Source organism: Ursus arctos, unplaced genomic scaffold, assembly GCF_023065955.2.
Source record: "Ursus arctos isolate Adak ecotype North America unplaced genomic scaffold, UrsArc2.0 scaffold_18, whole genome shotgun sequence".
Taxonomy (NCBI): domain Eukaryota; kingdom Metazoa; phylum Chordata; class Mammalia; order Carnivora; family Ursidae; genus Ursus; species Ursus arctos.
In genome coordinates this window covers 30,575,373-30,598,224 of record NW_026622852.1, presented here as the reverse complement: position 1 = coordinate 30,598,224, position 22,852 = coordinate 30,575,373, and the positions used below count along the sequence as shown (strand labels likewise).

Genomic DNA, 22,852 nt, shown 5'->3' with positions numbered 1-22,852 from the left:
ATTTAAATGCTAAATTAAAAGGTACTTTGTTCTGTAAATAAATAAATAAATTAATAAATAAATAAATACTACTTAGTTCTTTATCATGCTGAGGAAAGGAAGAATTTCTTTTTGTCTCTCCTTATGTCTCTTGACCTTAGGATTTTGCTTGGAAAACCACAGTAGGATCAACCATATTTCATTGGGAAAAGTCAAGCACCTGATGGGAAGGAAAAAGGGGTAGTTGCATCAATGATCTTAAATTTCCTTCCTAAAGGTAAGATGCTCTATGAAAGTTGAATGCCTGTGAGGACCAGGAAGGTAAAAAGTGTAAGAAACAAAGGGAGTCATGAGGAATGTGGCAAACTGAAGCATACATGCACGTCTAAAGAAAGCAGCTGCTAAGCAGCTGCCAAAAGGGCAGACAAGCCCTCCCGATTTCACCAAAAAGCGTCACTCCAATCTCTGACTCTGGAGGATCTGGGAGCTTTATAGGAGAAATTTATCACTACTGATGAGCTGGTACTTGTGTTGTCATTGACAAGGATTATTGGTTCAAATTCTGCCTTAAAGTGAAAGTGTTTTCTTAATTTTGGTAAAGGTCAGCTCTTCATGTCTTTATTTTGCTGACAATTTGAGTTAACATGCTGGCAGAAAATATGGGCTTTGTGAGACACTTCTGTCATGTCAGAAAAACCACTGTCACAGGCAGGATTATGTTAGTGACTTGAAAGAAGCTACAAAATGGGTGGAGGTAGAAACACAGGAAAGGAGGAATTGCACGGGGGCTGTAGGCCTGATTCTGTTAATAATAAGCAGCATGCCCTTAGGCTACCTCAGCTCTCGGATTTTCTGTAAAATATGAACAATGAAAAAGGTAGACTATGTTGATTCATTCAGTAAGTTGAGGGCTATGTGCTAGGTGCTGTTCTGCACTCTAATACATGTCATTTCAGATTCTAAGTGATCAGAGTTTTAGGCATATCAGAATCACACACACACACAAACCTCCTCACACCCTTTGTAAAATACACTGAAGTTTGATCTCAGTTATATACATTTCACCTAATAAGTGTTAGCACTCAGCACAGTAACAGGTACATAGCTGGTATCAGTAAATATTTGTCCAATGAAAAGTCATAGGCTGAGTGCTAAGTCCAGAGGGCCAGCAGGGTCAAAGCTTAATTTCTTGGACTAAAGAGGTCATACTCATGAGCATCTGCTCTTTTTAAATTCCCCATTTCTGTCTCTTCTGTCAGAGAGGGAGTGAATGGCCCAGAGAAAAGAACACAAGACTAGAAGAGAGCGACCTAACTAAAAGTCTTGGCTCTACCACTGTCTAATTTTGCTACCCTGGGAAAAATGTTCTCTAGGGTCCTTTTCTACCTCAAAAAACATATATATGTCTACACACACAGACACACACACACACACATATGTATGACGCTGTTTTTTTGTAAGTAATTTTTATAGATGAACAGCAAAACCACTTTGTCAATTATAAAGTGCTATAAAATGTAGCGATATCATTAATTATAAAACCAGCCAGCGTAATAAATACTCTAATAATTATAACTGTACAGAACTAGTGGTGCGGCAGTCACAAGCAAAGAAGAGTCATTCTGATCAGGACTAAAGGGTTGGGTTTTGGGTAAGTTCTCAGAGATGGTGACATTTGAGATGGCATTCCTGAGAGAGAAGGGGCTAAGGCCATTTCACGGCAGCAGGAAAGCTGGAGTACGGGCAAGGAGTAGGAAGAGCTTCAAAAGAGCAGAATGCCTCCCTGGTACTTAGTACTGGTTGTGTGGCTAATATCTGGGACTGTGGATCCGGCTCGGTGTTTGCAGATGAGGCTGGGAAGCTAACTAGGGCCAGATTAAGGTCCTCAATTGCTTGGCTAATGAATTTCGTAATTACCCTGTAGGAGTGATCCACGCATTAGTAGCAATCACAGTCGCACTGAGCTTTTCAGTTTACAACGTGCTTTCCCATATTATCCCATATCTACTCCCTACACGAGCCCACAGAGACAATTAGGGATAGTTATTGACTCATTCAACTGAGGCCCTGAGAGGTGACTCCAACTTTATAATGCAGTTATTAGTGCAGAAAGAAGAGGCAGCAGGCGAGGAGGCTAGTGATGAAGCATCAGGCCACAGGCAGGCCAGGAGGGCCTGGAGTCTGAGGCAGGGGCCAGGGCAATGCAGATCGATCGGAGATTCCCCAGCCAGGCCGCTTCCTACTCACCCTCGCCTCCTCCAGGACTCACGTCCCGGGGACGGCTTCAGGAGGCACGACCCCCAGTGGGCCGCCCCTCCCGCCAGGACCGTACACTATATCCGGCTGGGAGAGACCCCAGCGCGCTGAAACTAGAAGAACCCCTCCGAAGGCCGCCCGAGGCGCTCGACCGCATGCCCTCTGGGAATTGTAGTTCCCATCCCCTAAAAACAGAGGTTCGCCGCCCTCCGCCCTTTCTATCCCACAGGGCCCCGCGCGCGGAGGACTCGGCGGACCTGGGCCGAGAGCCTGATGGGAAAGAAGTCCTGGATGCCCGATGACGTACTCAGTGAGAGTGGTGCAGGACTACATTTCCCAATATGCTCCGAGGTGGGCAGGACCCGGAAATGAGGGTGTGCGAGGCCTCTCTGGAAGTTGTCCCGGGTGTTCGCGGCTGGAGCTCCGGGTCCAGAGGACGAGGTCCTGCTGCCGGGAGGATCGTCCGCTGCCGCCGGCTCCCGGAGCCCAGCCCTTTCCTAACCCAACCCAACCCTGCCCAGTCCCAGCCGCAAACCCCGGCGTTACCATGAATCCTGCCGTCTTCCTATCCTTACCCGACCTCAGATGCTCCCTGCTGCTCCTGGTGAGTGAGTGAAGGAATGACAGACCCTTCGACAGACTCTCGGACGGCCTCACGCCCTCGCTAAGGGGGAACACAGCTGCCCCCACCCTTGCCTTCCTATCTTTTCCTCCAGTAGCGAGGAATGCACCCTCCCCCGCTCCCTTCGCTCTCCGCATCCGTCGGTACGCTTCCCAGGCCCGGGGTACCCGAGGCCTGAGAAACCACGGTCGGAGGTTGGGACCTGTAAACTGGAGAATTAACCGTGGGGGAAGGATACGTGGGAGGGTCACGGGCGAGGAGCTCTCCCTTCCCCCCAGACTAACGGAGGTTGTTTCAGGCTCGAGGGCTTATGGACCTGCTAGTAGCTTGAATCGAAAAGGACGGGAGAGAGCTACTGTTCCTTCCCACCCCTTTCTTTTGGGAAGGCCGACAGGTGCTTGGGGTCCTGTGAATCTCACACTAGAGCTCTGAAACGGTGCCCGGGTTGGCAGAGCCCTCTGTTGTGGCTTGATGTGATTGGTTGGGAACCCGGAACTGGAGTCAGATTTGGAGTCCACCCGGGGAATAAAGGTTTGAAGGGTGGAGACAGTGATTATCTGAAAACCTCAGCTCAAGGCCTCCCTCAGATTTTGTCACACACCCCCCTCCCCGAAATTTAAACAGAATTTTCAGTGCTCTTGATTTGAGAATGACCAGGTCTTCTGCACTCATTCATACATTTGCACTCATTCCTAAACTCCCTCACCTGCTTGGCTCCATCCCATCCTATAAAGGAATCTTTCCCCAATTCCTCTTCCTCCAAAGCATATCTCGAATGTCCAACCCAAGTAATTTAGGCTGCAGGTCAAATTGAGACAAAAGTGAAGGACGGACTCCATATGGCAAAATGACGTACCTTTAATTGAGCCGTTTTTATCATACAATATTTGAAAATAATTGTAGTAGATTTTGAAAAACCGAATTTAAGATGAACATTGAGTCAAAATAACTTTTTTTCTTTTCTTTTCTTTCTTTCTTTTTTTTTTTTTTTTACAATTTAAAAACCATAATTAAGTGACTCACAGAAAGTCGTATAGCTAGCTGGTTACCGGCAGAACTGGGCCTTGAAGCCCGTCTGTTGACTTGCATTGCTTATTCCACCATAGCATGTTAAATTTTTAATATTTGTGTTTGAAATTCTTAATTTCTCTCTACTCCTCCCTCCCCCCTTTTTCTTCTCTCTCCTCTCCCTGTTTTTTCTTTCTGATTTGTAAGTCCTATTAAAAAGCTATGTAGAGTATTTGGATCTTTTCAGAGGAAAAGCACTATGAAAAACTAACAGGGATGTCAAAGTACTTTTGAGAACTAAGAGTTGAATATAAACATGTAATATTAAATAATGAGGTGTCTTATTCCCATTTCTTATGCAGCAGTGAGTGACTTCTGTATAGAGGAAAATATTCTGTAGAGAGCTCTTTTTGGTAATTTCATTAATAAACTGTGCTTCTCTTCTCCTTCTAGAATTACTGGGATAAGGGGCTTTGTTATTAAAGACTACTCTAACTTTAAAGATACTAGATATTAATCTTTTCCCTATCTATAAAATGATAAAATGGTCTGAATTGTGAGTTGTCTGCTAGAAATTACTTTTAGGTTACAAAAAACAAAAACAAACAAAATCAACCAAAAAGACAAAGGACAAAAATCTTAAGACATTAGAAAAGTTGAAATACTGAGTAGGAGAACTATATCAGATGCACTTCCCTGGAATGGTATGTTTGGTTGTAGAACTTAGTTTAAGAAGGAGAAAGTACTTATTTTGAGATAACTCATACTTTTTATAGAAAACATACAAATCCACTAAGTATAAAAAGATTTTTTTCCCTAATAATTCTGAAGTCAGTTAACAATTTGTGTATTTAAGTAAATGTAGAGGAATAGAAACTTAGAAGACATTTTAGAGAATACTCATAAAGTTAATGGGCTGGAAAATAAAGCCCAAGAAAAGGTATAATAAACCAGAATTACAAGTCAAGCTAGATTCAGTTTGAACACAGTGTTTACTAAAGCAGTTTTAATTATCACGGACTAGTTAGCAAATATTTATAAAACATCTGTTTAATCACTACTTGAGTTATCTAACTGGTAATTCTGTCCTAGTGATGGAACCTGCTTCTTCAGCATCCCACCTGTCTAAAAATATATCCTTTATCTTCCCCAATGTACTTTCTTCCTCCTCCCTCCAACTTCCCCTCTCAGACTTCAAGTTACTCCCTCCCACATACAGTCATTGAATATCCAAGTTCCCACCTCGCTGAGGTCATCATTTTTGCCTCAAATGGCCTGCCCTAAAAAGCCATATGTTCTCTTACTACAGTATTTTTTTTCAGGCACACTGTACCTCAGCCCTAAAGAACTAAATCTGTTCAGAGTTAGTGCTGTTCATAAGATAATAGCTGAAACATATAATCCTTAAACTTTATAGAAAAATATTTTTCTTTTCCCTGATCTCAAAAACATTTTGGAACATAGCACTGTATGCCTAAAAAGCCTTTCCGGGATGGGTAACTAAACACACAAGCTCAATGTGATAACTTTTTTCCTAGGCTTTCATATATATTTTGTATTTGTACTTATGTATTATATATATATTTAAATGTGTATGTCTCTATTTAAAATCAAGGTCTTAGAAAATGAGTTCTTTTATTTCAAGGTTGTTTTAGGAAACACCCCCATTGCCTTTAAATTATTGTTAAACTCCACTGAATTTGCAGTATGCCTTGGACAAAGTGAGGTAGTCTAGATGCACTGATTTTGGGTAAATCAGAAAAGAAATTTGGGTCACCTGGCAAATGCAATGAGGCTTTAATGCTCCTCATACCTTTTCTGTACTTCACTATGTATTTTGTTTCTCTTATGGTTTGGGTTGATTTATTGGGTGTGTGTTTACAGCTTTAGTTCTGAGCTTTATATAAATCTGTGCCCCCCAACTGTTCATCATATTTTGTGGATGATTTGAATGCTGGAGACAGCAGTGATTCTCTGCTACAGCACCGTGTATACAATGCCTGTATTGGGAAATGCTTCCAGTTGTGTGTGAGTTTTTTCGTTTTGTTTTGTTTTTGTTTTTGTTTTTGTTTTGGAGGGGGAGCTGGGGGCGGGGCAGAGCAGGGAGCAGAAGAGGGGTCAGAGCTAGAGAGAGAGAGAGAGAGAGAATCTTAAGCAGGCTCTGCACCCAGCATGGAGCCAGATGCTGGGCTCAATCTCATAACTCTGAGATCATGACCTGAAATCAGGAGTGAGACACTTAACTGACTGAGCCACCCAGGCCCCCTCATTTTCTTTTCTTGTAATTTATTGTTGAGGAAACTGGATCCTCTGTCATTCAGAATTTCCCATATTCGGATATTGCTGATGGTATCCTTGTGTGTGGTTTTATGTTTCTCTCTTCCTTGTGTTTCCTATAAATTTGTAATTAAATTTATGCGGTCTCAACCACCAACTCAGTGTGTAGTTTGATGTGTTTCATTTAGCTTTCATTTTTTAGTTTTCAAAAACTTACCTTCTAGTGTATAATTATGTAAAATTTACTGCTTCCAAAACCAAATCTATAAAGCAAACTATTTGGATGAATCTAGCTTCTTTTCCTGTCTGTATGTTCTTATCCCTCCTAATATAAGAACTTTAAAAATATTTTTGAAAGAGTAGGCAGTCTGCTTGTATGTATGTGTATATGTTTCTCCCTCCCCTCTGGTAAACCATAGCATATTATACTTTTCTTTACTTTTTCTTTTTCAACTTACAAGTGTATGTAAGTGTTAAATCACCAAGTTGTACACAACTAATATTACACTGTATGTTAACTAACTGCAATTTAAATAAAAACTTTTAAAAAAGGTGTATCCTAGAGTTCGGGATAGAAATTCCCTTATTTCTTCTTAAAGTGCTTATTGCTCCACTTGGTAGATGTATCATATCCTCTCTTATTTCCATTCTTTTGCTGTAACAAATAGTTCTGCAAAGATTATCTGCTGTATACTTGTTTTTGCTAGTGTATCTTTGAGGTAGACTCCTGTAATTGAAGTTGCTAAGGCAAAGGGTAAATGTATGTGTAACTTTGTAGCTGTTGCTAGATTCTGCAAAATTCCTCTCCATAGGAGTTTGGCCAGTTTGTGATTTTACCAACAGTGTAACAAGATTACCTTATATCCTTGTTAACAAGGTATGATGTGGACAGATAGGGTGTTTGTCAATCTGATAGGTAAGAAATGGTATCTCAGTGCATTTTGATTTGATTCTCTTTTAATAAGAGTGTGATTGAGCTTTTTTATGGGTTAAGGCCATTTGCATTCGAGTTCTTAACTCATTTCTTTAATTGATTCTGTGATGCAGCTAGGTTGAGAGGCACGGGAATATATTACCCTCTCAATTCAGTAAGTGGGTTAAAACTTGTAAAAACCTTGGAGAAGATGTCTGAATGCTGCAGTTATTTAAAACTTTTTTTCTAGGGGCGCCCGAGTGGCTCAGTTGGTTAAGCAGCCAACTCTTGATTTTGGCTCAGGTCATAATCTCAGGATCGGGGGATCGATCCCGCTTCCCCCCTCCCCAGTCTGATTTCACTCTCAGTGGTGAATCTGCTGGTGAGTCTCTCTCTCTGTCTCTCTACCCCTCCCCCCCTGCTCCCTCCTGCGTGTTGTGTCTCTAAAATAAATCTTAAAAAAAAAAAAACAAAAACTTTTTCTATACTGACCGTGATTTGTAATAGCTTTATGATAATGCAGCCTTTAGATGCACTTTAATTTACTTCATCTTTTGTTAAGACGTTTAGATTATTGGTTATTTGCAATTTTTCACAGAAAAAAATGTACGAGAGATACATATATGATGTTTACTGCAAATCTCCAAATACATCGTCAGGATACTTTTCTAGAATTTTATTTCTTGGTTCATATGGTATGTCTATTACTTGGGATTTTTGATACATTGTACCAAATTGCCCTGCTGAACAGTTGTATCAGTGTGTAATCTACCAACAATGTATGCATATGTGGGAGTCCTCACACTCTAATCAACAGTGACTGTTTTTTTTTAATCTATGCCAATTTAGTAGACCAAAATTGGCATCTGATTTATATTTACATTTCTTTGTTTACAACTAAAGCTGAATATGTTTTTATATATATTGACCATTTGTTATTCTCTTTGTGTGTATGTGTTCATGTTATTTGTCCCATTTTCAAGAAGTCGTTTACTCTTTTTTCCTCTAGTAATTCAGAATAGATATATTCACAAGATAGAATTTAGGAACAGTAAAGAGTGTTATTCCTTTAATGTCTGTTCAAGAGGTAGCAGAGTACAAAGAACTGTGGACTTAATGTCCAGTATCTGTGTACAAATTCTGTCTCTTCCATGTATTTACCATTGTAAACTTGAATAAATCACCTAACTAAATTTTTTTGTATAAGGTAAGCACATTATTCAGTAATTCAGGGATTCTTTGTGTAGTCTATATTGTTTTTCAGAAAGGATATTTCTGTATCTCCCCTAATTAATATATTTAATATGTAATTGGATATTTCGTTAAAAAAATCTGACTTTTTAACAGGTTGCAGGTTTGTATCTCCTCACTCTGATACAGAGTGAGGAATAGCATGCTTTGGTCACAGCTTTTCTGATATTGACCATTGCTGTACTCCATTTCATCTAACCAAGGAAGTGATTAAAAATTGTGACTTTTCATAGCATTTATTGATCTTTAGCCTATCCTTAATTCCATTTAGAGGAACTGTCTGTGGCCCAGGCTGCAGGAACTTTGTATCATTGGTATTCTTTCTTCCTGTCATTTGAATGCATGTTTACTATCCACTGTGGAAGAGAAGAATATAATTGAGATGCATATCATACTTCCCAGAAATTTATAATTCATCTGGGGAGAGAAGATGTGTATGTAAATAATTAGAATTCCAAAAGGAAAGTGATAGGTGCCCTTAAGGTATTTGTAGAAGTGGTTTATAGATCTTGCTACTCAGAAGTGTGGTTGGAAGCCTAGGCATCCGCATCAACTGCGAGTTTCTTCCAGTGTCCCCCACCTCTGGCTCAATCAGTCTGCACTTGAACAGTGTACCCAGCTGCTTCATATATGGCCATTTAAGTATGAGAAGTACAGCTGTAGATGTTTAAAGAAGATTACTTCTCAGTGGGAGAATCAGAGAAGTCTTCTTGAAGAAAGCTGAGTAGGACCTTGAAGGATTAAATTGATGGGTTGATTTTCAGCCCTGAATGGAATAAATAAAAAGGGCTATGCCTTTCAATTACTTAATAGATCTCTTATTTGAATTGAATACCTGTGGTGGTTTTGTTTTTGTTTTAAAGAAGTCTTGCTCTCTGTCTTGCTGACATGGCCAGATGTCAGAATTGGCCCTAAAGAAGTTGGCAAACTCCTTCGGCAGTTTCCTTTAAAATAGCTCATTATTACCTCAGCTGAAATAAAAATCGTGGTCATTAGTGGATTCTAACCCGCGTTCCAATTACTCCATTCAAGAGGGAGGGAAAATGCCACTCTTCCAAAAGTCTCTTCTGTAATGTTGTGGCTCTCAGGTCTTGGTTATGTTTTTGTAAAGATTGAAATCAAATCCTAACTGTTTATCCCTTGATGATACTGTGGTCAAGATCTCTATGATTCCTCCAGATCTGTGATTTTCTTATCATGTATAACCTTGAGCGTTACATTTAACTCTGTTTAAGTCATCTGAGTGTGTAGACATGAACATTCCTAATAGAGAAAAGCAATGAAAGGGAAGAAGGAAATCATCTCAAATATTCTAGTAGTATTTGCTAAAGAGAACTGTTGTGTGATAGTAGAGTACCAATACCTTTTCCATTTCTTTCTTAAGATTATCACAGTCTAGTAGTGGGAAGTTTGGGAATTGGATTTAAGAGATTTTAGAAAAAGTTCTGTCTTTAGGAATCAGAAGAGTTTTTGACCCTGGAAGAAAGGAATTGGAGCTCTCTTTATTTCTGTGGTACTCGACCATTAATGTCTTGCTTGGTTTAGTAAGCTGGAAGGAATATAAGAACCATGAGTGGCTCACATGCAGTAATAATGACTGAAGGTATAGTTATCTAGAGTTGTGCTCTAAATTAAAATTAAGATTAAAGGGGCACCTGGGTGGCTCAGTCAGTTAAGCATCTTGCCTTCAGCTCAGGTCATGGTCTCAGGGTCCTGGGATCGAGCCCTTCTTGGGAGGGGGGGTCCCCTGCTCAGTGGGGAGCCTGCTTCTCCCTCTCCCTTTGCCCTCCGCCCCCACTCGTGCTCTCTCTCGCTCTCAAATAAATAAAATCTTTTAAAAATTCATTAAAATTAAAAAGTATAAATTCCACTCCTCGGCCGCAGTAGTCACGTTTGAAGTACTCAAAAGTCACAAGTGCCTAGTGGCTACTATATTGAACAATGCAGATTATGAAATATTTCCATTGTTGCAGAAAGTGCCATTGGATAGTGCTGGTCAGATCTTGCTGTTGCTGTCTAATCAACCAAGACAAACTGAAATAAAGAATGAGGAAAATGCCTCAAATAGTGTTTCAGCGCTTGTGAGGAACATGTCTTTTCCTTTCCAAGGGACAACAGTAACCTGGAAAATGTCAGTAATCTTATCAGGGAACACAAATTTGGCTTTTGGTTGCTTGTTAGCAGATTTAAGGAGGCACCAGAGAATACTAGTTAAAACTAGAAAATAGGAGTTTATGTGTTAGTATTGATTCTTTCACTTATTCATAAGGTCATTTAGGGCAAGTTACTTTCTTTATTGAGGCCTTAGTTTTTCAATTGAAAATTGAGTAGGATTGAATAGACTGTTTTGGGAATCTAATGGGCCTTCCAATGGAATGTGACCCTGACCTTGGAATTTGAGGGCTGCAGTTTGTCTCTGTGGTAAAATCCCTTTTGAGGGCTACATCTTTAGAAATGATGCTTTAGGGGTATTTTATTGAGTTAGAGCATCCATACATTTTAGTTAGTAAAATTACCTGTGAAAAGATGGCCTGTTGATATCTTGTTTGTTTCAGGTATCAGAAGGAGCTTCATGAAGCAGCTTAATCTTCTAATTTGAAAAATCCACAAATTAATGTGAATCTCTCTGCCTGCTTCAAAATGGCCAGAAATTATATGAGCTCATGAGGACAGACTAATATTTAGTACTTACATTAAACAGAGTTAAAATTTGTCAGTCCTTTGGACAAGATACTGTCATATTTACATGCCTACCATTCAGCTGTTTTGTTGTATTTGAAGTTTGGGAAAATGTAGAGGGGATGCCAACACCACATCGAAGTCTATCTCTTTGCTTAAAAGAACAGTTTCAAGTGTCAGATAACTGTTGTGATTTGGAGTTATTCCGAGAAAAGAATTTTGGACATTCTCAGTTCCTTTGACTTTTATTACTGTGGTTCTGGCCCAAGTGCAGTAAAATCTCGGCTGATGACAGGCACACACTTTGTAATGACTGCACATTCTGAAAGAGCTAAGAGTAAAGAAGAGCCACTTGTTTTTTTTGTAGTAAAAATAATTTTTTAGAAAATTGGCTCATTCCTCAAGCTTTCTAGATAGCACCAGTTTTTACTATAAGAATGGATACTGATTCTCATGGGAAGTCTTGTGATTTGCTCACAATTAACGAAAGTACCGCAGTGTCACAAAATACTTGATTCTTTGTTAGTTTAATCTTTGAATGAATGGTTTAGGGACCCTAATTTTGTTTTAGAATTGTAAAAACTATGTTACATTTTAAAAACATGTTTTACTTGTGTTGTTGTGCCTCTGCTCTAGTCTTACGATATCTTCCAGAAGATTTGAATAACTTTTCCCCTAATGATAACTTGAAAGTATGTTGGCTAAAGAGAAAGCTTTTTAGAAAGTGTTCAGTTTAGGGGTCAGGGACTGGGTCTCAAGTCTTGGATCTGCTACTTTATCTTGATAAAGTATTACCTTCTGAGGAATAATATGGGTATTATGTCCGACTCTTAGGAGGTGGTGTTATTTGTACACTTCTATGATTTTGTAGAACAAAAAGTATCACATTTTCTTATTCTTAGATCTTAGTTTCTAGTACAATGCCTTATATAGGTTAAGTGCTTAATCATAATTTTGTTAAGTATATGGAAAAAAGAAAAGGTAGAGCTAGAGTAAGGATGATCAGGAATGCTTAGGGGAGTTAGAGTTGGTAAGCATCACAAAGATGAACCTTAAAGTAAGTCAGGAGTCAAGTCATTTGGATTTCTTGAGGAAGAAGGCTTCCAGGCAGGGGATGAGTCCCAGATGTGGGGGTGTGTCAAGCATATTCAAGGACCAGCCAGGAGGACAGCCTGGTTGTCATACCGTGAATAAGGCACAGTGTGTTAGAAACTTAAGTCATGGAGCTAAAACACATTTTGCAAAGTTGTGCTTATTCTTACTGCGTATGCTGTTTGCTGATCCTCCCCTCCCCCTCCTTCTTTTTCTTTCCTTTCTTCCTTTCTTTCTTCCTTCCTTCCTTCCTTCCTTCCTTCCTTCCTTCCTTCCTTCCTTCCTTCCTTCCTTCCTCTCTGCTTTATTTTATTTTTAAAAAATTGCTGACCAGGGGGCACCTGGGTAGCACAGCGGTTGGGCGTCTGCCTTCGGCTCAGGGCGTGATCCCGGCATTGTGGGATCGAACCCCACATCGGGCTCCTCTGCAGTGAGCCTGCTTCTTCCTCTCCCACTCCCCCTGCTTGTGTTCCCTCTCTCGCTGGCTGTCTCTATCTCTGTCAAATAAATAAATAAAATCTTTAAAAAAAAAAAAATTGCTGACCTGACCCAATAAGGTAGAACTTCCTAATAGTGTTGCTGGAAATAGTGATCTCCTCAACCCTGGCCCAGTTGCTCCTGCTGGGAGTAGTGTAGTGTGCCAGTATTTAATTTACCCAGTGGGCCCCCGCTATGCTAAATTAAAAATATTCTCTATATGTGACAGGGTGGGTCACAACCTACGGTTGTAGTAACTTCAAAAGTTCAAACAAAAGTTTTCCTAACATTTTTTGATTCCTGAAAGCAGTATGCTTTCATGGTACAGAAAAGCATAATGAAAATAAAAAAAGTTCATATCCCAACCACTGATAACATTTTAATATATGTTCTTCCAGTTTTTTCCTGTGCATATTTGAAATAACTTATAGTAGTAAAATGTATGTTTTGAATAAGGTAGGTTTGTGGTTTTTGCTCTTGTTAGATCCTGGTGGAGAGTGGTAACCACTGTATACATGGGAATACAGAAGATGCCTCAATGTATACATGTACTTATATTCCTGTAACTTGGAAATGACTCCTAGCTTGACCACTTTACTTTACAAAGTTATTTAGCCTTTCTGAGTTTCCATTTTCTCACACATCAAATGAGGATAAAGACCTCTTCTGCAGAGTTCTGGGAAGATTATGAGACTATTTGTGAATGTGTCCATGGTACATAGTAGACACTTCCCAACAAATGTTTGAATGAAGGAATCAGTGAGTGACGGTTGAATACATTTGGGGGGAGTAGCTTGCTGATTGCCCCTCCAGTGGTATTAATATTGTGTGTACTTAAGCAATGAGCTGGCACCACTAGCTTCCAGTTCTTGTGGTCTTCTGTTGCTGATAGTTGCACTGTTTTTATCACACCAACAAAAGCAGCTTAAAAATGTGGCTGTTAAGTGAGCAAGTTATCGCCTACCTCTTTTTTTTTTAATAACTTAGTTATTAAAAAAACTACATACTTAATGTACTTAGTTTTGCATGTAAATTCGGCGTATAATGATGACAACAGTTTATGGAGACAGTTGCATTTTGTTATACAGGCCATTGGTTTTGTAATTGAGAGTCCTGGGTTTGAACCCTGTTCTGCCACTAGTTTGGAGAGGTCACTTAGCCTGTTTGAGTCTTAATCATTTAACAAATATTTGCATTTACTATATACCAGATACTGTGAAGTTTCATTTCCTCATTTATAAAACAGGAATAATAGTCCTACTTTAGCTTCAGGGTTGTTATAATGATGTAGAAGACATAATATATGGGTTTGTAAATAAAAGTTAGACTGAAATATTTTTGCATGCTTCAAACATATGTTTTCTACTTAGTTTCTCTACCTAGAAGCCTAGGTATGCGATGTATATCCCTTTCAGGAAAAGTTGATGCATTATGGAAATAGTTCTAGGGTCGAGATTGCCAGGATAATGACAATACCAGAAGGTAGAGTGACTGATGTTGGAAAGACCCAGCTTCATTCCCAGCTCTACTTCTTTGTAGCCCTGTGATTGATATTAAGCAAATTTCTTTATCTTTCTGACCCTCAAATTTTCCATTTTAAAAGTAGGGATAATTATTTTGCAAGGTTGCAAATTGAGATATATGGTATATACTACTTTGTATCACGTCTGGCATATCGGAGACATTTTTGTTTTGTAAGGTAGTGAATAGAGAAGGAAAGCTTGTCAAATGGGTGGAGTCATCATTATGAAATGGAGAAAGACCCTTGGAGGTGGACAGCAGTTGTGTTGGTACTACCTTTTCTTGACCCTCAGAAATGAGTAAATGGATGAGGCTTTTTATTCTAAAAGTCTAATTCTAAATATTAGTGGTTTCTTAAGGTACTTATCAACTTGTCTCTTTCCCGTGGTAATTTATGACATAGTCTTATCAAAATAATGACAAATGTAACTATGATTGATAGAAATAAAAATCTAACTTGATATGCATTTCCATTTTTAATACAAAAGCAAATAAATTCCTGTAAGTGGTAGAAATGAAAGTGGAGAAACATGCTTTATGCTTTGCTGTTTGAAAGGTATCATTTGCTCCACAAAGAAAGGCATCATTTCTATTACTTTGTACACTCAAAATCATTAAAAAAATATATCCTTCACTCCTGTAATTGACTAGATATTTGAAAAATGATGATGATTCTTTGGAAATATATAATCTTTCTCTTGTTGAATTTAGTAAGAGAAGAGAAGATTATTACAGCATATTTTGGTCACTGAAAAGATGCAAAAATAAAAATCCTATTTGTGTAGGTGTGGAAGATTTCAAATTGCTGGTTATACAGTTTGTTCCTGTAAGCCTAACTTACATATACGATAGTTATCTCTTAAATATTGCGTCCACTGGAGAGTAAAGTTATTTACACATAAACATGTAATATTTAATACTTTAAATAAGTTTTAGCCTCACACTTTTAGTGTTATAGATTTGATGAAAACTAAGGCTATGGTAAATCTTTTTGAATTTGGATACTCCTGAAGGTATCTGCTGAGAACCTATTATATAAGATAGTTTACAATGGGTATTTCAACTTGGATCAAGAAAAGCTCATCATATAGTCTTGCTTTTCTAATCTCATTAATATGCACAGATCCCTCCAATTGGGAAGATTAGTACTTGGTTAGAAGAGGAGGGGAAGGGGTACCTGGTTGGCTCAGCTGGTTAAGCTTCTGCCTTTGGCTCAGGTCATGATCCTGGGGTCCTGGGATCGAGCCCCACGTCCGGCTCCCTGCTCAGCGGGGAGTCTGCTTCTCCCTCGCCCTCTGCCCCTCCCCACTGTTCATGCTCTCTCTTGCTCTCTCTCTCTCAAATAAATAAATAAAATCTTTAAAAAAAAAGAGGGAAGAGGAGGGTAAATTGTGTTTTCCAGTTCTACCACATTTATATATACCTCCTTGATAGATATCAGTTATTATCTCAAACAGAAGAGTGACTTAAGATATATAATAAGATGAGCCCTCAAGAAATAGCTTTTAGTTCTGAGAAGTATCCAGTAGTCTGTAGGAAAATAATCAGAGTTTCAGTCTTTCTCATTTGACCCATGAGGCAAGAGAAACCACCTGGCTAGATATGACTGAAATAGTTAATTATATCTACACCTATTATGTTTGGTGCCTTAGTGAAAGTCTTTCTTGCCTACTTTATTTGGGGGAATATTGATTTATACAGTAGTACTAACATCCCTGGACCAGCTTTAGGTGTTCTAACACAAGATGGGTTTTGATATTTGAGGAAATTAGCAGAGAGCTTGTCTGTATTCCTACATGAGATGATTTTCCAAGTCTGTCACCTATTTTGGAATATTACTTTGAAGTGCTAAGTTAATAAATATCCCTGTTGTAAAGATGGGATAGAAAGTATTTTCTTTATGGCTTAAAAGGTACTTTTATTCAGGTTGTTGAAATGATTTTTAAGGAAGGAATGAGGGTGTCTTCAGGGCACGTTTTCTTCTTCTTTTTTAAGATTTATTTATTTATTTTAAAGAGAGAGAGAGTGTGGCAGGGTGGGGGACAGAGGGAGAGGGAGAGAATCCCAGGCAGACTCCGTGCTGAGCAGGGAGCCTGGAGGGACTCGGGGCTCCATCTCTACAACCCTGAGATCATGACCTGAGCCGAAAACAAGAGTCCAGCACTTAACTGACTGAGCCACCCAGCTACACCAGGGCACATTTTCTTCTAAGAGAAATAAAGGACAGGGGCACCTGGATGACTCAGTTGGTTAAGTGTCTGCCTTCAGCTAAGGTCCCAGGGTCCTGGGATTGAGCCCCAAGTCGAGTCGGGCTTCCTGCTTAGCAGGGAGTTTGCTTCTCCTTTTCTGCCTGCCGCCCCCCCCCCATTTGTGTTCTCTCTCTCAAATAAATTAATAAAATCTTAAAAAAAAAAGAAAGAGAAATAGAGGACATTTGTATTATTAGTGAAGTTTATCAACCCATTGTTAGGACTGAGGTAATTCATATCAGTAAGTTATTTTGGTAATTAAAGCTAATACCATTCAAACCATTTTTTCACAGGAAATCATTCAAGAATATAAAGTGTTTCTCTTTATGACGTGTCTCTCCAGAGTGACACATCATACAAGGCATGACTTATTTTCATCCGTTGGTGGCAGGCAGAATCTACTTGGCTTTGTTTGATTTACATCTGTGGAAACTTTTAAGTTTGAAGATTGAGAGTTTGTAAATAGAGGAGCCAGTGTCTGCCTTAACTAGAGGCTAACAAATATGATTTAACTTTTTAAAAATGCTGATTGCTATACATTCCCTAGGTCATACTCTCCTAATTGTGAATTATACTACCCTTCGGGAAGTCTTGTGCTCATCACCTTTAGAGCATTTAATACTGGTCAGTACCCCATTTCTTCTTGAAATGCTGTTCTCCCTGCTGCTTCTATGCTCTTGTAGTTCCTTCTTTCTCTCTCTGCCCACACCCCTGGGGAAAGGGAAAGGGCCTGCACGTGAGTGACAGAAGGCAATAAGAAAGTAAATGTGGATGTTCTTGACTGTAAGAGCGCTGCCTTTTCTCCCCTCCTCCCCCTCCCCAGTCTTGTCCAGTCATTTTAAACTCTCAGCTTTAACTCTTCCCTTTCTGAACTTTGGAGTAGCTGAGGAGTCTCTTAGTGCTTTGGTCAGTGCCTTGGGTTCAGTTATTTTCTTGGTGCTTTAGTCCTGATTATGAAAAGCAGTCAAATGCCAGCCTCTTCATAGTGGTAGGTAGACAGTAGCTGGTCTTCTGTCAGCTGCTTTCTTATTGACTGGGCAAATCAGAGAACACTGAAGCCATCAGTGACTGCACAGAAATTCTTTCTCTAAAAGAGTCTTCTTCCCTTTCAGTTAGGTCAGTCACCTAGGTTTATAGCTTTGGCTCCCTGAATTTTTCAACCCTTTAGTTTGCCATCATGACCTGTTTAGTTTTAAAAGTCTCCCAAATTTCCTTCACCCCAGCCTAGGCCCCTATGTCCCTTCCCTGTATTACATTTCACTCTTTTAACTGTGTAGTCTTACCTCGTAAAATACGGACTACTAATCTTTCTTAAGTCTTGAAGTCATTGTGCTACCCACTTATGAGAGGTCTTCCAAGCCTTCTTATTTTCTGCTACAGCAGATATCAACCCCTGTGTCTATCTTTCAAAGGTTATATATTTACTCTCCTTATACCTTGGTTTTTTTTTTTTTTTCTGAACAATCTGGCCCCAACCTAACCTTCCAACGTATCTACCAGTACTGCACCATGTGAACTTCCATAGCCAAGTTTTGCTGTTCACTTACTTTATCCATAGAAACTACTCTGTTCATCTAGCCCACGGCAGTGCTCTCTGCCATTTTTCTCCTCTCTCTACATTTTTCTGGGATACTTTGTGTAAGGCTTACAGTACTTGCATCATCTATCTTGTGTACTAACTTTTCACATGTGGTCATGAAGTTCTTGAAGAATGGAATGTGCTTTTGGAGTCCCCACAGGCCATACCTGCTTCAGTGCTTCTGTCCCCCTTGGTTCTCATCCAAGAACTGCCATGAGCTTGTGGATATGTTCTTCATGAGCTCATGAATTCTACATAATAGAATTGGATGAATGTGTAGAAGGGAAAGGTGAGCAGATGCTCATTCCTGTAAGATAAAACTTTGAAGTGGTGCTACTTCATCGTGGATTGGTTTGCCTTGTAAACTCTCTCTCATAGCAGGTGTTCCCTGGGAGGCTAAATGGCTCCTCTGCCAGGGGTGCTGTCAGGGAGAGCCCTGCACAAGGTGGGAGGGGAGGGTGTTAGACAACTAGATAAACTTGGGCCCCTTCAACTTAGTAATTCTAAGTAACTACTCTTTTGACCTTAATAAAGTAGAGGTCAGAGAGGCTGTTGAGTTGAGGGGTTGACTGGGGTGATGTGAAGAAGTTAAACAATAATACTGATAATTTATAGCTGAGTAATCATTATAGTTTATGGTCCTATTTTTCAGTGCTGTCTTACATTTCATGATGTGGGAAACAAATTTCCAAATTATAAAATATGTTTTTGTGGCCTTCACGTTTATTTGACTACTGAGAGAGTTCTATTTAGAAGACTATCTAGCCTACATAGACTCTTTATTTGGAAACTTTTTTGAATTACTGAAAACAAAATGTTCATTGGAACTGCACAGTTGTTTCACTTACTGGTAAATAGGAGAATTATGCTTACAGTTTCCACAATGATAGAGGATATGAACTTCAGCCGATTGAAATTTGCTTTTTTTCCTCCCTTTTTAAATCAAATCCAGTGGTGAACATGGTAGTTTTTTATTCACGCTCTTGATTATGAATTGATTTGTCACTATTCTACTTGCTAGCTTGTCCTAAGGCAGGCCTAGCATTTTTCTCGTCTTTTGGGGGAAGGGAGGTATATGTTTTTTTTCTATCTAAAAGTGATCCTTTCACTGTCATAATTTGAGTTCTACTTGCTAGCTTGTCCTAAGGCAGGCCTAGCATTTTTCTCGTCTTTTGGGGGAAGGGAGGTATATGTTTTTTTTCTATCTAAAAGTGATCCTTTCACTGTCATAATTTGAGTTCTAGTCCTCAAGCAGAGATTTCAAAAAATGCTTCCCATTCTGACTGCAAAACAGAGGTCATTCATGGCCTCTCCCAGCTTTAAGTAGATAGGCTTCTTTTGTGGTCTCATATTGTGGAATGTCTAGAAGAACTTTAAAGTTATTTGGTTCAATCTGTTCATTTAGCAAATGTGGAGTCTCTACTACTTGTCAAGCGTCATACTAGGTACTAAGTAAACACATGAATAAAACAGTATAAAACCGGGGCGCCTGGGTGACGCAGTTGGTTAAGCACCCGACTCTTGATTTCCACTCAGGTCATGATCTCAGTGTCTTGAGATCCAGCCATGTGTTGGGCTCCGCATTCAGGGTGGAGTCGGCTTGAGATTCTTTTTCCCTCTCCCTCTGCCCCTCCTGCTCATGCTCTCTCTCTCTCTGAAATAAATAAATCTTCAAAACAAAAAAAACAATGTAAAACCTCCACCTCCTTGGCAAAAGTAAAATAAAACAAGAAGAGAGGCATTTCCACAGTGAAGTAACTTTCATTATTTTACAATAGTCTTAGGTTTTTCAGATGCAAGGTCATTAATCATATGAAAGGATCATAATGATCAAGTCTTGTTGCCAGTGGTGTTTTTGCTTTGCCAAGTACATCTATGAATGGTTGTGACTTCTTTGGTGTATGTACTTAGTTCTTAAATGTGATCTAATATGATTTTGCCTCTGTATTAGTTTCCTCTGGTTCCCACAACAAATTAACACAAACTTGATGGCATAAAACAAATGTATTCTCTCACCATTCTAGAAACCAAAATTCTGAAATCACAGTACTAGTGTGGCCACTGTCCCTCTGAAGGTTCTCAGGAAGAATCCCTCTTTGTCTCTTGTAGCTTCTAGTGGCTCTGGGCATTCCTTGGCTTATAGATGTATCACACCAATCTCTACCTCCATCTTTACATCATCTTTTCCTCTCTGTCTCTGTGTCCTCTCCTCTTCTTGCAAGGACACCACCCATTGGATTTAGGGCCCACCCTGATTCATCTCATGATCGTTACTTATGTCCGTAAGAGCCCTATTTCCAAGTAAGGTCACATTCTGAAGTCCTGGGTGACATGAATTTTGGGGGCACCCTGTTCAACCCACTGCAGCCTCTGTGGTCCTTTTTGACCCCAAATCTGTATTTATGTAGATCCATAGGCAGAAAGAAATAACCTATTTGTGGGCATGTGTATGTAGCTCAAATGTTATTCCTTAGGCTTGAAAATAAAAGTAGTAAATTAAATATTTTTGTTGCATTAAAGATATTAAGGAAAATAACTATTTGCATTAGTAATGAAATAAGGAATAACAAAATAGACTTTTATAAAAAACATTTTTAGGTTCAGAGCTGTATTAAGCAGAAGATACAGAGATTTCCTGTGTAATCCCTGCCCTCACATGTGCATAGCCTCCTTCACTATCAACTTTCGCCATCAGAGGGGTATCTTTATTACAGTTGATGAGGCTACATTGACACATCATTATCATTCAAAGTCCGTAGTTTATGTTAGGCTTTACTCTTGATGTTGTACATTCTGTGGGTTTGACAAATGTATAATGACATGTATCTACCATTATAGGATCATACAAAGTAGTTTCACTTCCCTAAAAATCCTCTGTGCTCTACTGATTCATCCATCTCTCCCCTCTAAACTCTGGCCACTGATCTTTTCACTACCTCGATAGCTTTACCATTTCTTGTCTTGTTTCTCATGTGATGTCATATAGTTGGAAACAAATAGCCTTTTTAGATTGGCTTCTTTCACTTAGTTGTATGCATTTAAGTTTCCTATGTAACCTGTCGTGGCTTAATAGCTTCTTTCTTTTTTAGCACTGAATAATATTCCACTGTCTGGATGTACGGCAGTTTATCTGTTCACCTACTGAAGGACATCTTGGTTATTTCCAAGTTTTGGCAATTATGAGTAAAGCTTCTATAAACATCTATGTGCCGGTTTTAGGTGAACATAAGCTCTCACTTGCTTTGAGTAGATGCCAAGGAGCACGGATTGCTGGATTACATGGTAAGAGGATGTTTAGTTTTGCAAGAAACAGCCAAACTATCTTCCAAAGTGGCTGTACCATTTTGTATTTCCACCAGCAGTGAATGAGAGTTTCTGTTGCTCCTCGTTCTTGCCAACATTTGATGTTGTCAGCATTGTGGATTTTGGCCATTCTAATATGTGTGTAGTGGTATCTCAGTCTTTTAATTTGCATTTTCCTGAAGACGTATGATGCAAAGCATGTTTTCATATGCTTATTTGCCATCTGTATGTCTTTGATGAGGTGTCTGCAGGGTCTTTGGCCCATTTTTTAATCAGGTGGTTTGTTTTCTTATTGTTTAGTTTTAAGAATACTTTGTATATTTTGTATAATAGTCCTTTATCAGATGTGTCTTTTGTAAATATTTCACCTAGTGTATGGCTTGTAATCTTATTCTCTTGACAGTGTCTTTTGCAGAGCAGAAACTTAATTTTGATGAAATCCAGCTTATCAATTCATTCTTTCACGAATCATGCTTTTGGTGTTGTATCTAAAAAGTCATCACCAAAACTAAGGTTATCTAGATTTTCTCCTTTGTGGACTTACAGAAGTTGTATAGTTTTTTGTTTTATGCCTAGTTTTGTGATCCATTTTCAATTAATTTTTGTGAAAGGTCTGTGTCTAGATTCATTTTTTTGCATGTGGATGTCCAGGTGTTATAGCATCACTGTTGAAAAGGCTATCTTTTCTCCATTGTGTTGCTTTTGCTTCTTTGTTAGAGATCAGTTGATTCTATTTATATGGGTCTATTTATGGGCCTTCTTTACCATTGGTCTATTTGTGTATTCTTTTGTCAATATCACGCTTTCTTGATTATTGTAGCTTTATAGTGAGTCTAAGTTGGATGGTATCAGTCCTCCAATTTTGTTCTTTCCCCTCAATATTGTGTTGTCTATTCTGGATCTTTTGCCTTTCCATATAAAATTTAGAATCAGTTTTTCAATATCCATAAAATAAGTTGCTGGGATTTTCATTGTGTTTGCATTGAATTCACAGATCAAGTTGGGAAGAACTGACCTCTTGACAATTTTGAGTTTTCTTATCAGTGAACATGGAATAACTCTCCATGTATTTAGTTCTTTGATTTCATTCATCAGAGTTTTGTAGTTTTCTTTATATAGATCTTGTACATATTTTGTTAGATTAATACTAAGTGTTTCATTTTGGGGGATGCCAATGTAAGTGATTCTGTGTTTTGAATTTTAAATTTCACTTGTTAATTGCTGGTATATAGGAAAGTGATTGACTTTTGTATATTCATGTTGTATTCTTCAACCTTGCTATAATGGTTTATTAGTTCCAGGAGGGTTGTGGGGTGTTTTTTTGTTTGTTTGTTTTTGTTTTGCCATTTCTTTTGGATTTGCTTTGTCATGTCATCTGCAAATAAAAGCAGTTGTGTTTCTTCCTTCCTCATCTGTGTATCTTATTGCATTAGCTAGAACTTCCAGTATGATCTTGAAAAACAGTGGTATGAAGGGACATCTTTGCTTTGTACCTGATCTTTGTTGGAAAACTTCAAGTTTCTCACCATTAAATACAATGGTAGCTAGCTGTAGTTTCTTTGTAGATGTTCATCAACAAGTTGTGGAAGTTCCCCTCTATTCCTAGGTTACTGAGAGTTTTATCATGAAAGGGTGTTGTATTTTGT

At 38.9% G+C, this 22,852-nt stretch overlaps 2 protein-coding genes across 3 annotated transcripts in view; one reads left to right on the top strand and one right to left on the bottom strand.

Annotated features, from left to right (window-relative positions):
• Positions 1-2,465, bottom strand: part of INVS (inversin) — a 148,473-nt gene extending 146,008 nt beyond the window's left edge. Inside the window, exon 1 of one of the 2 annotated variants that reach the window (XM_026506130.4) lies at positions 2,227-2,465. The gene's annotated coding sequence lies outside the window, so the exon portion shown is untranslated. The remainder of the gene's footprint in view (positions 1-2,226) is intronic. The other variant, XM_057313622.1, reaches the window with a different exon arrangement.
• Positions 2,466-2,589: 124 nt separating this feature from the next.
• Positions 2,590-22,852, top strand: part of ERP44 (endoplasmic reticulum protein 44) — a 91,371-nt gene continuing 71,108 nt past the window's right edge. Inside the window, exon 1 of the mRNA XM_026506137.4 lies at positions 2,590-2,839. Within this exon, the coding sequence (XP_026361922.2) occupies positions 2,783-2,839 (57 nt within the window). The 5' untranslated portion in view covers positions 2,590-2,782. The remainder of the gene's footprint in view (positions 2,840-22,852) is intronic.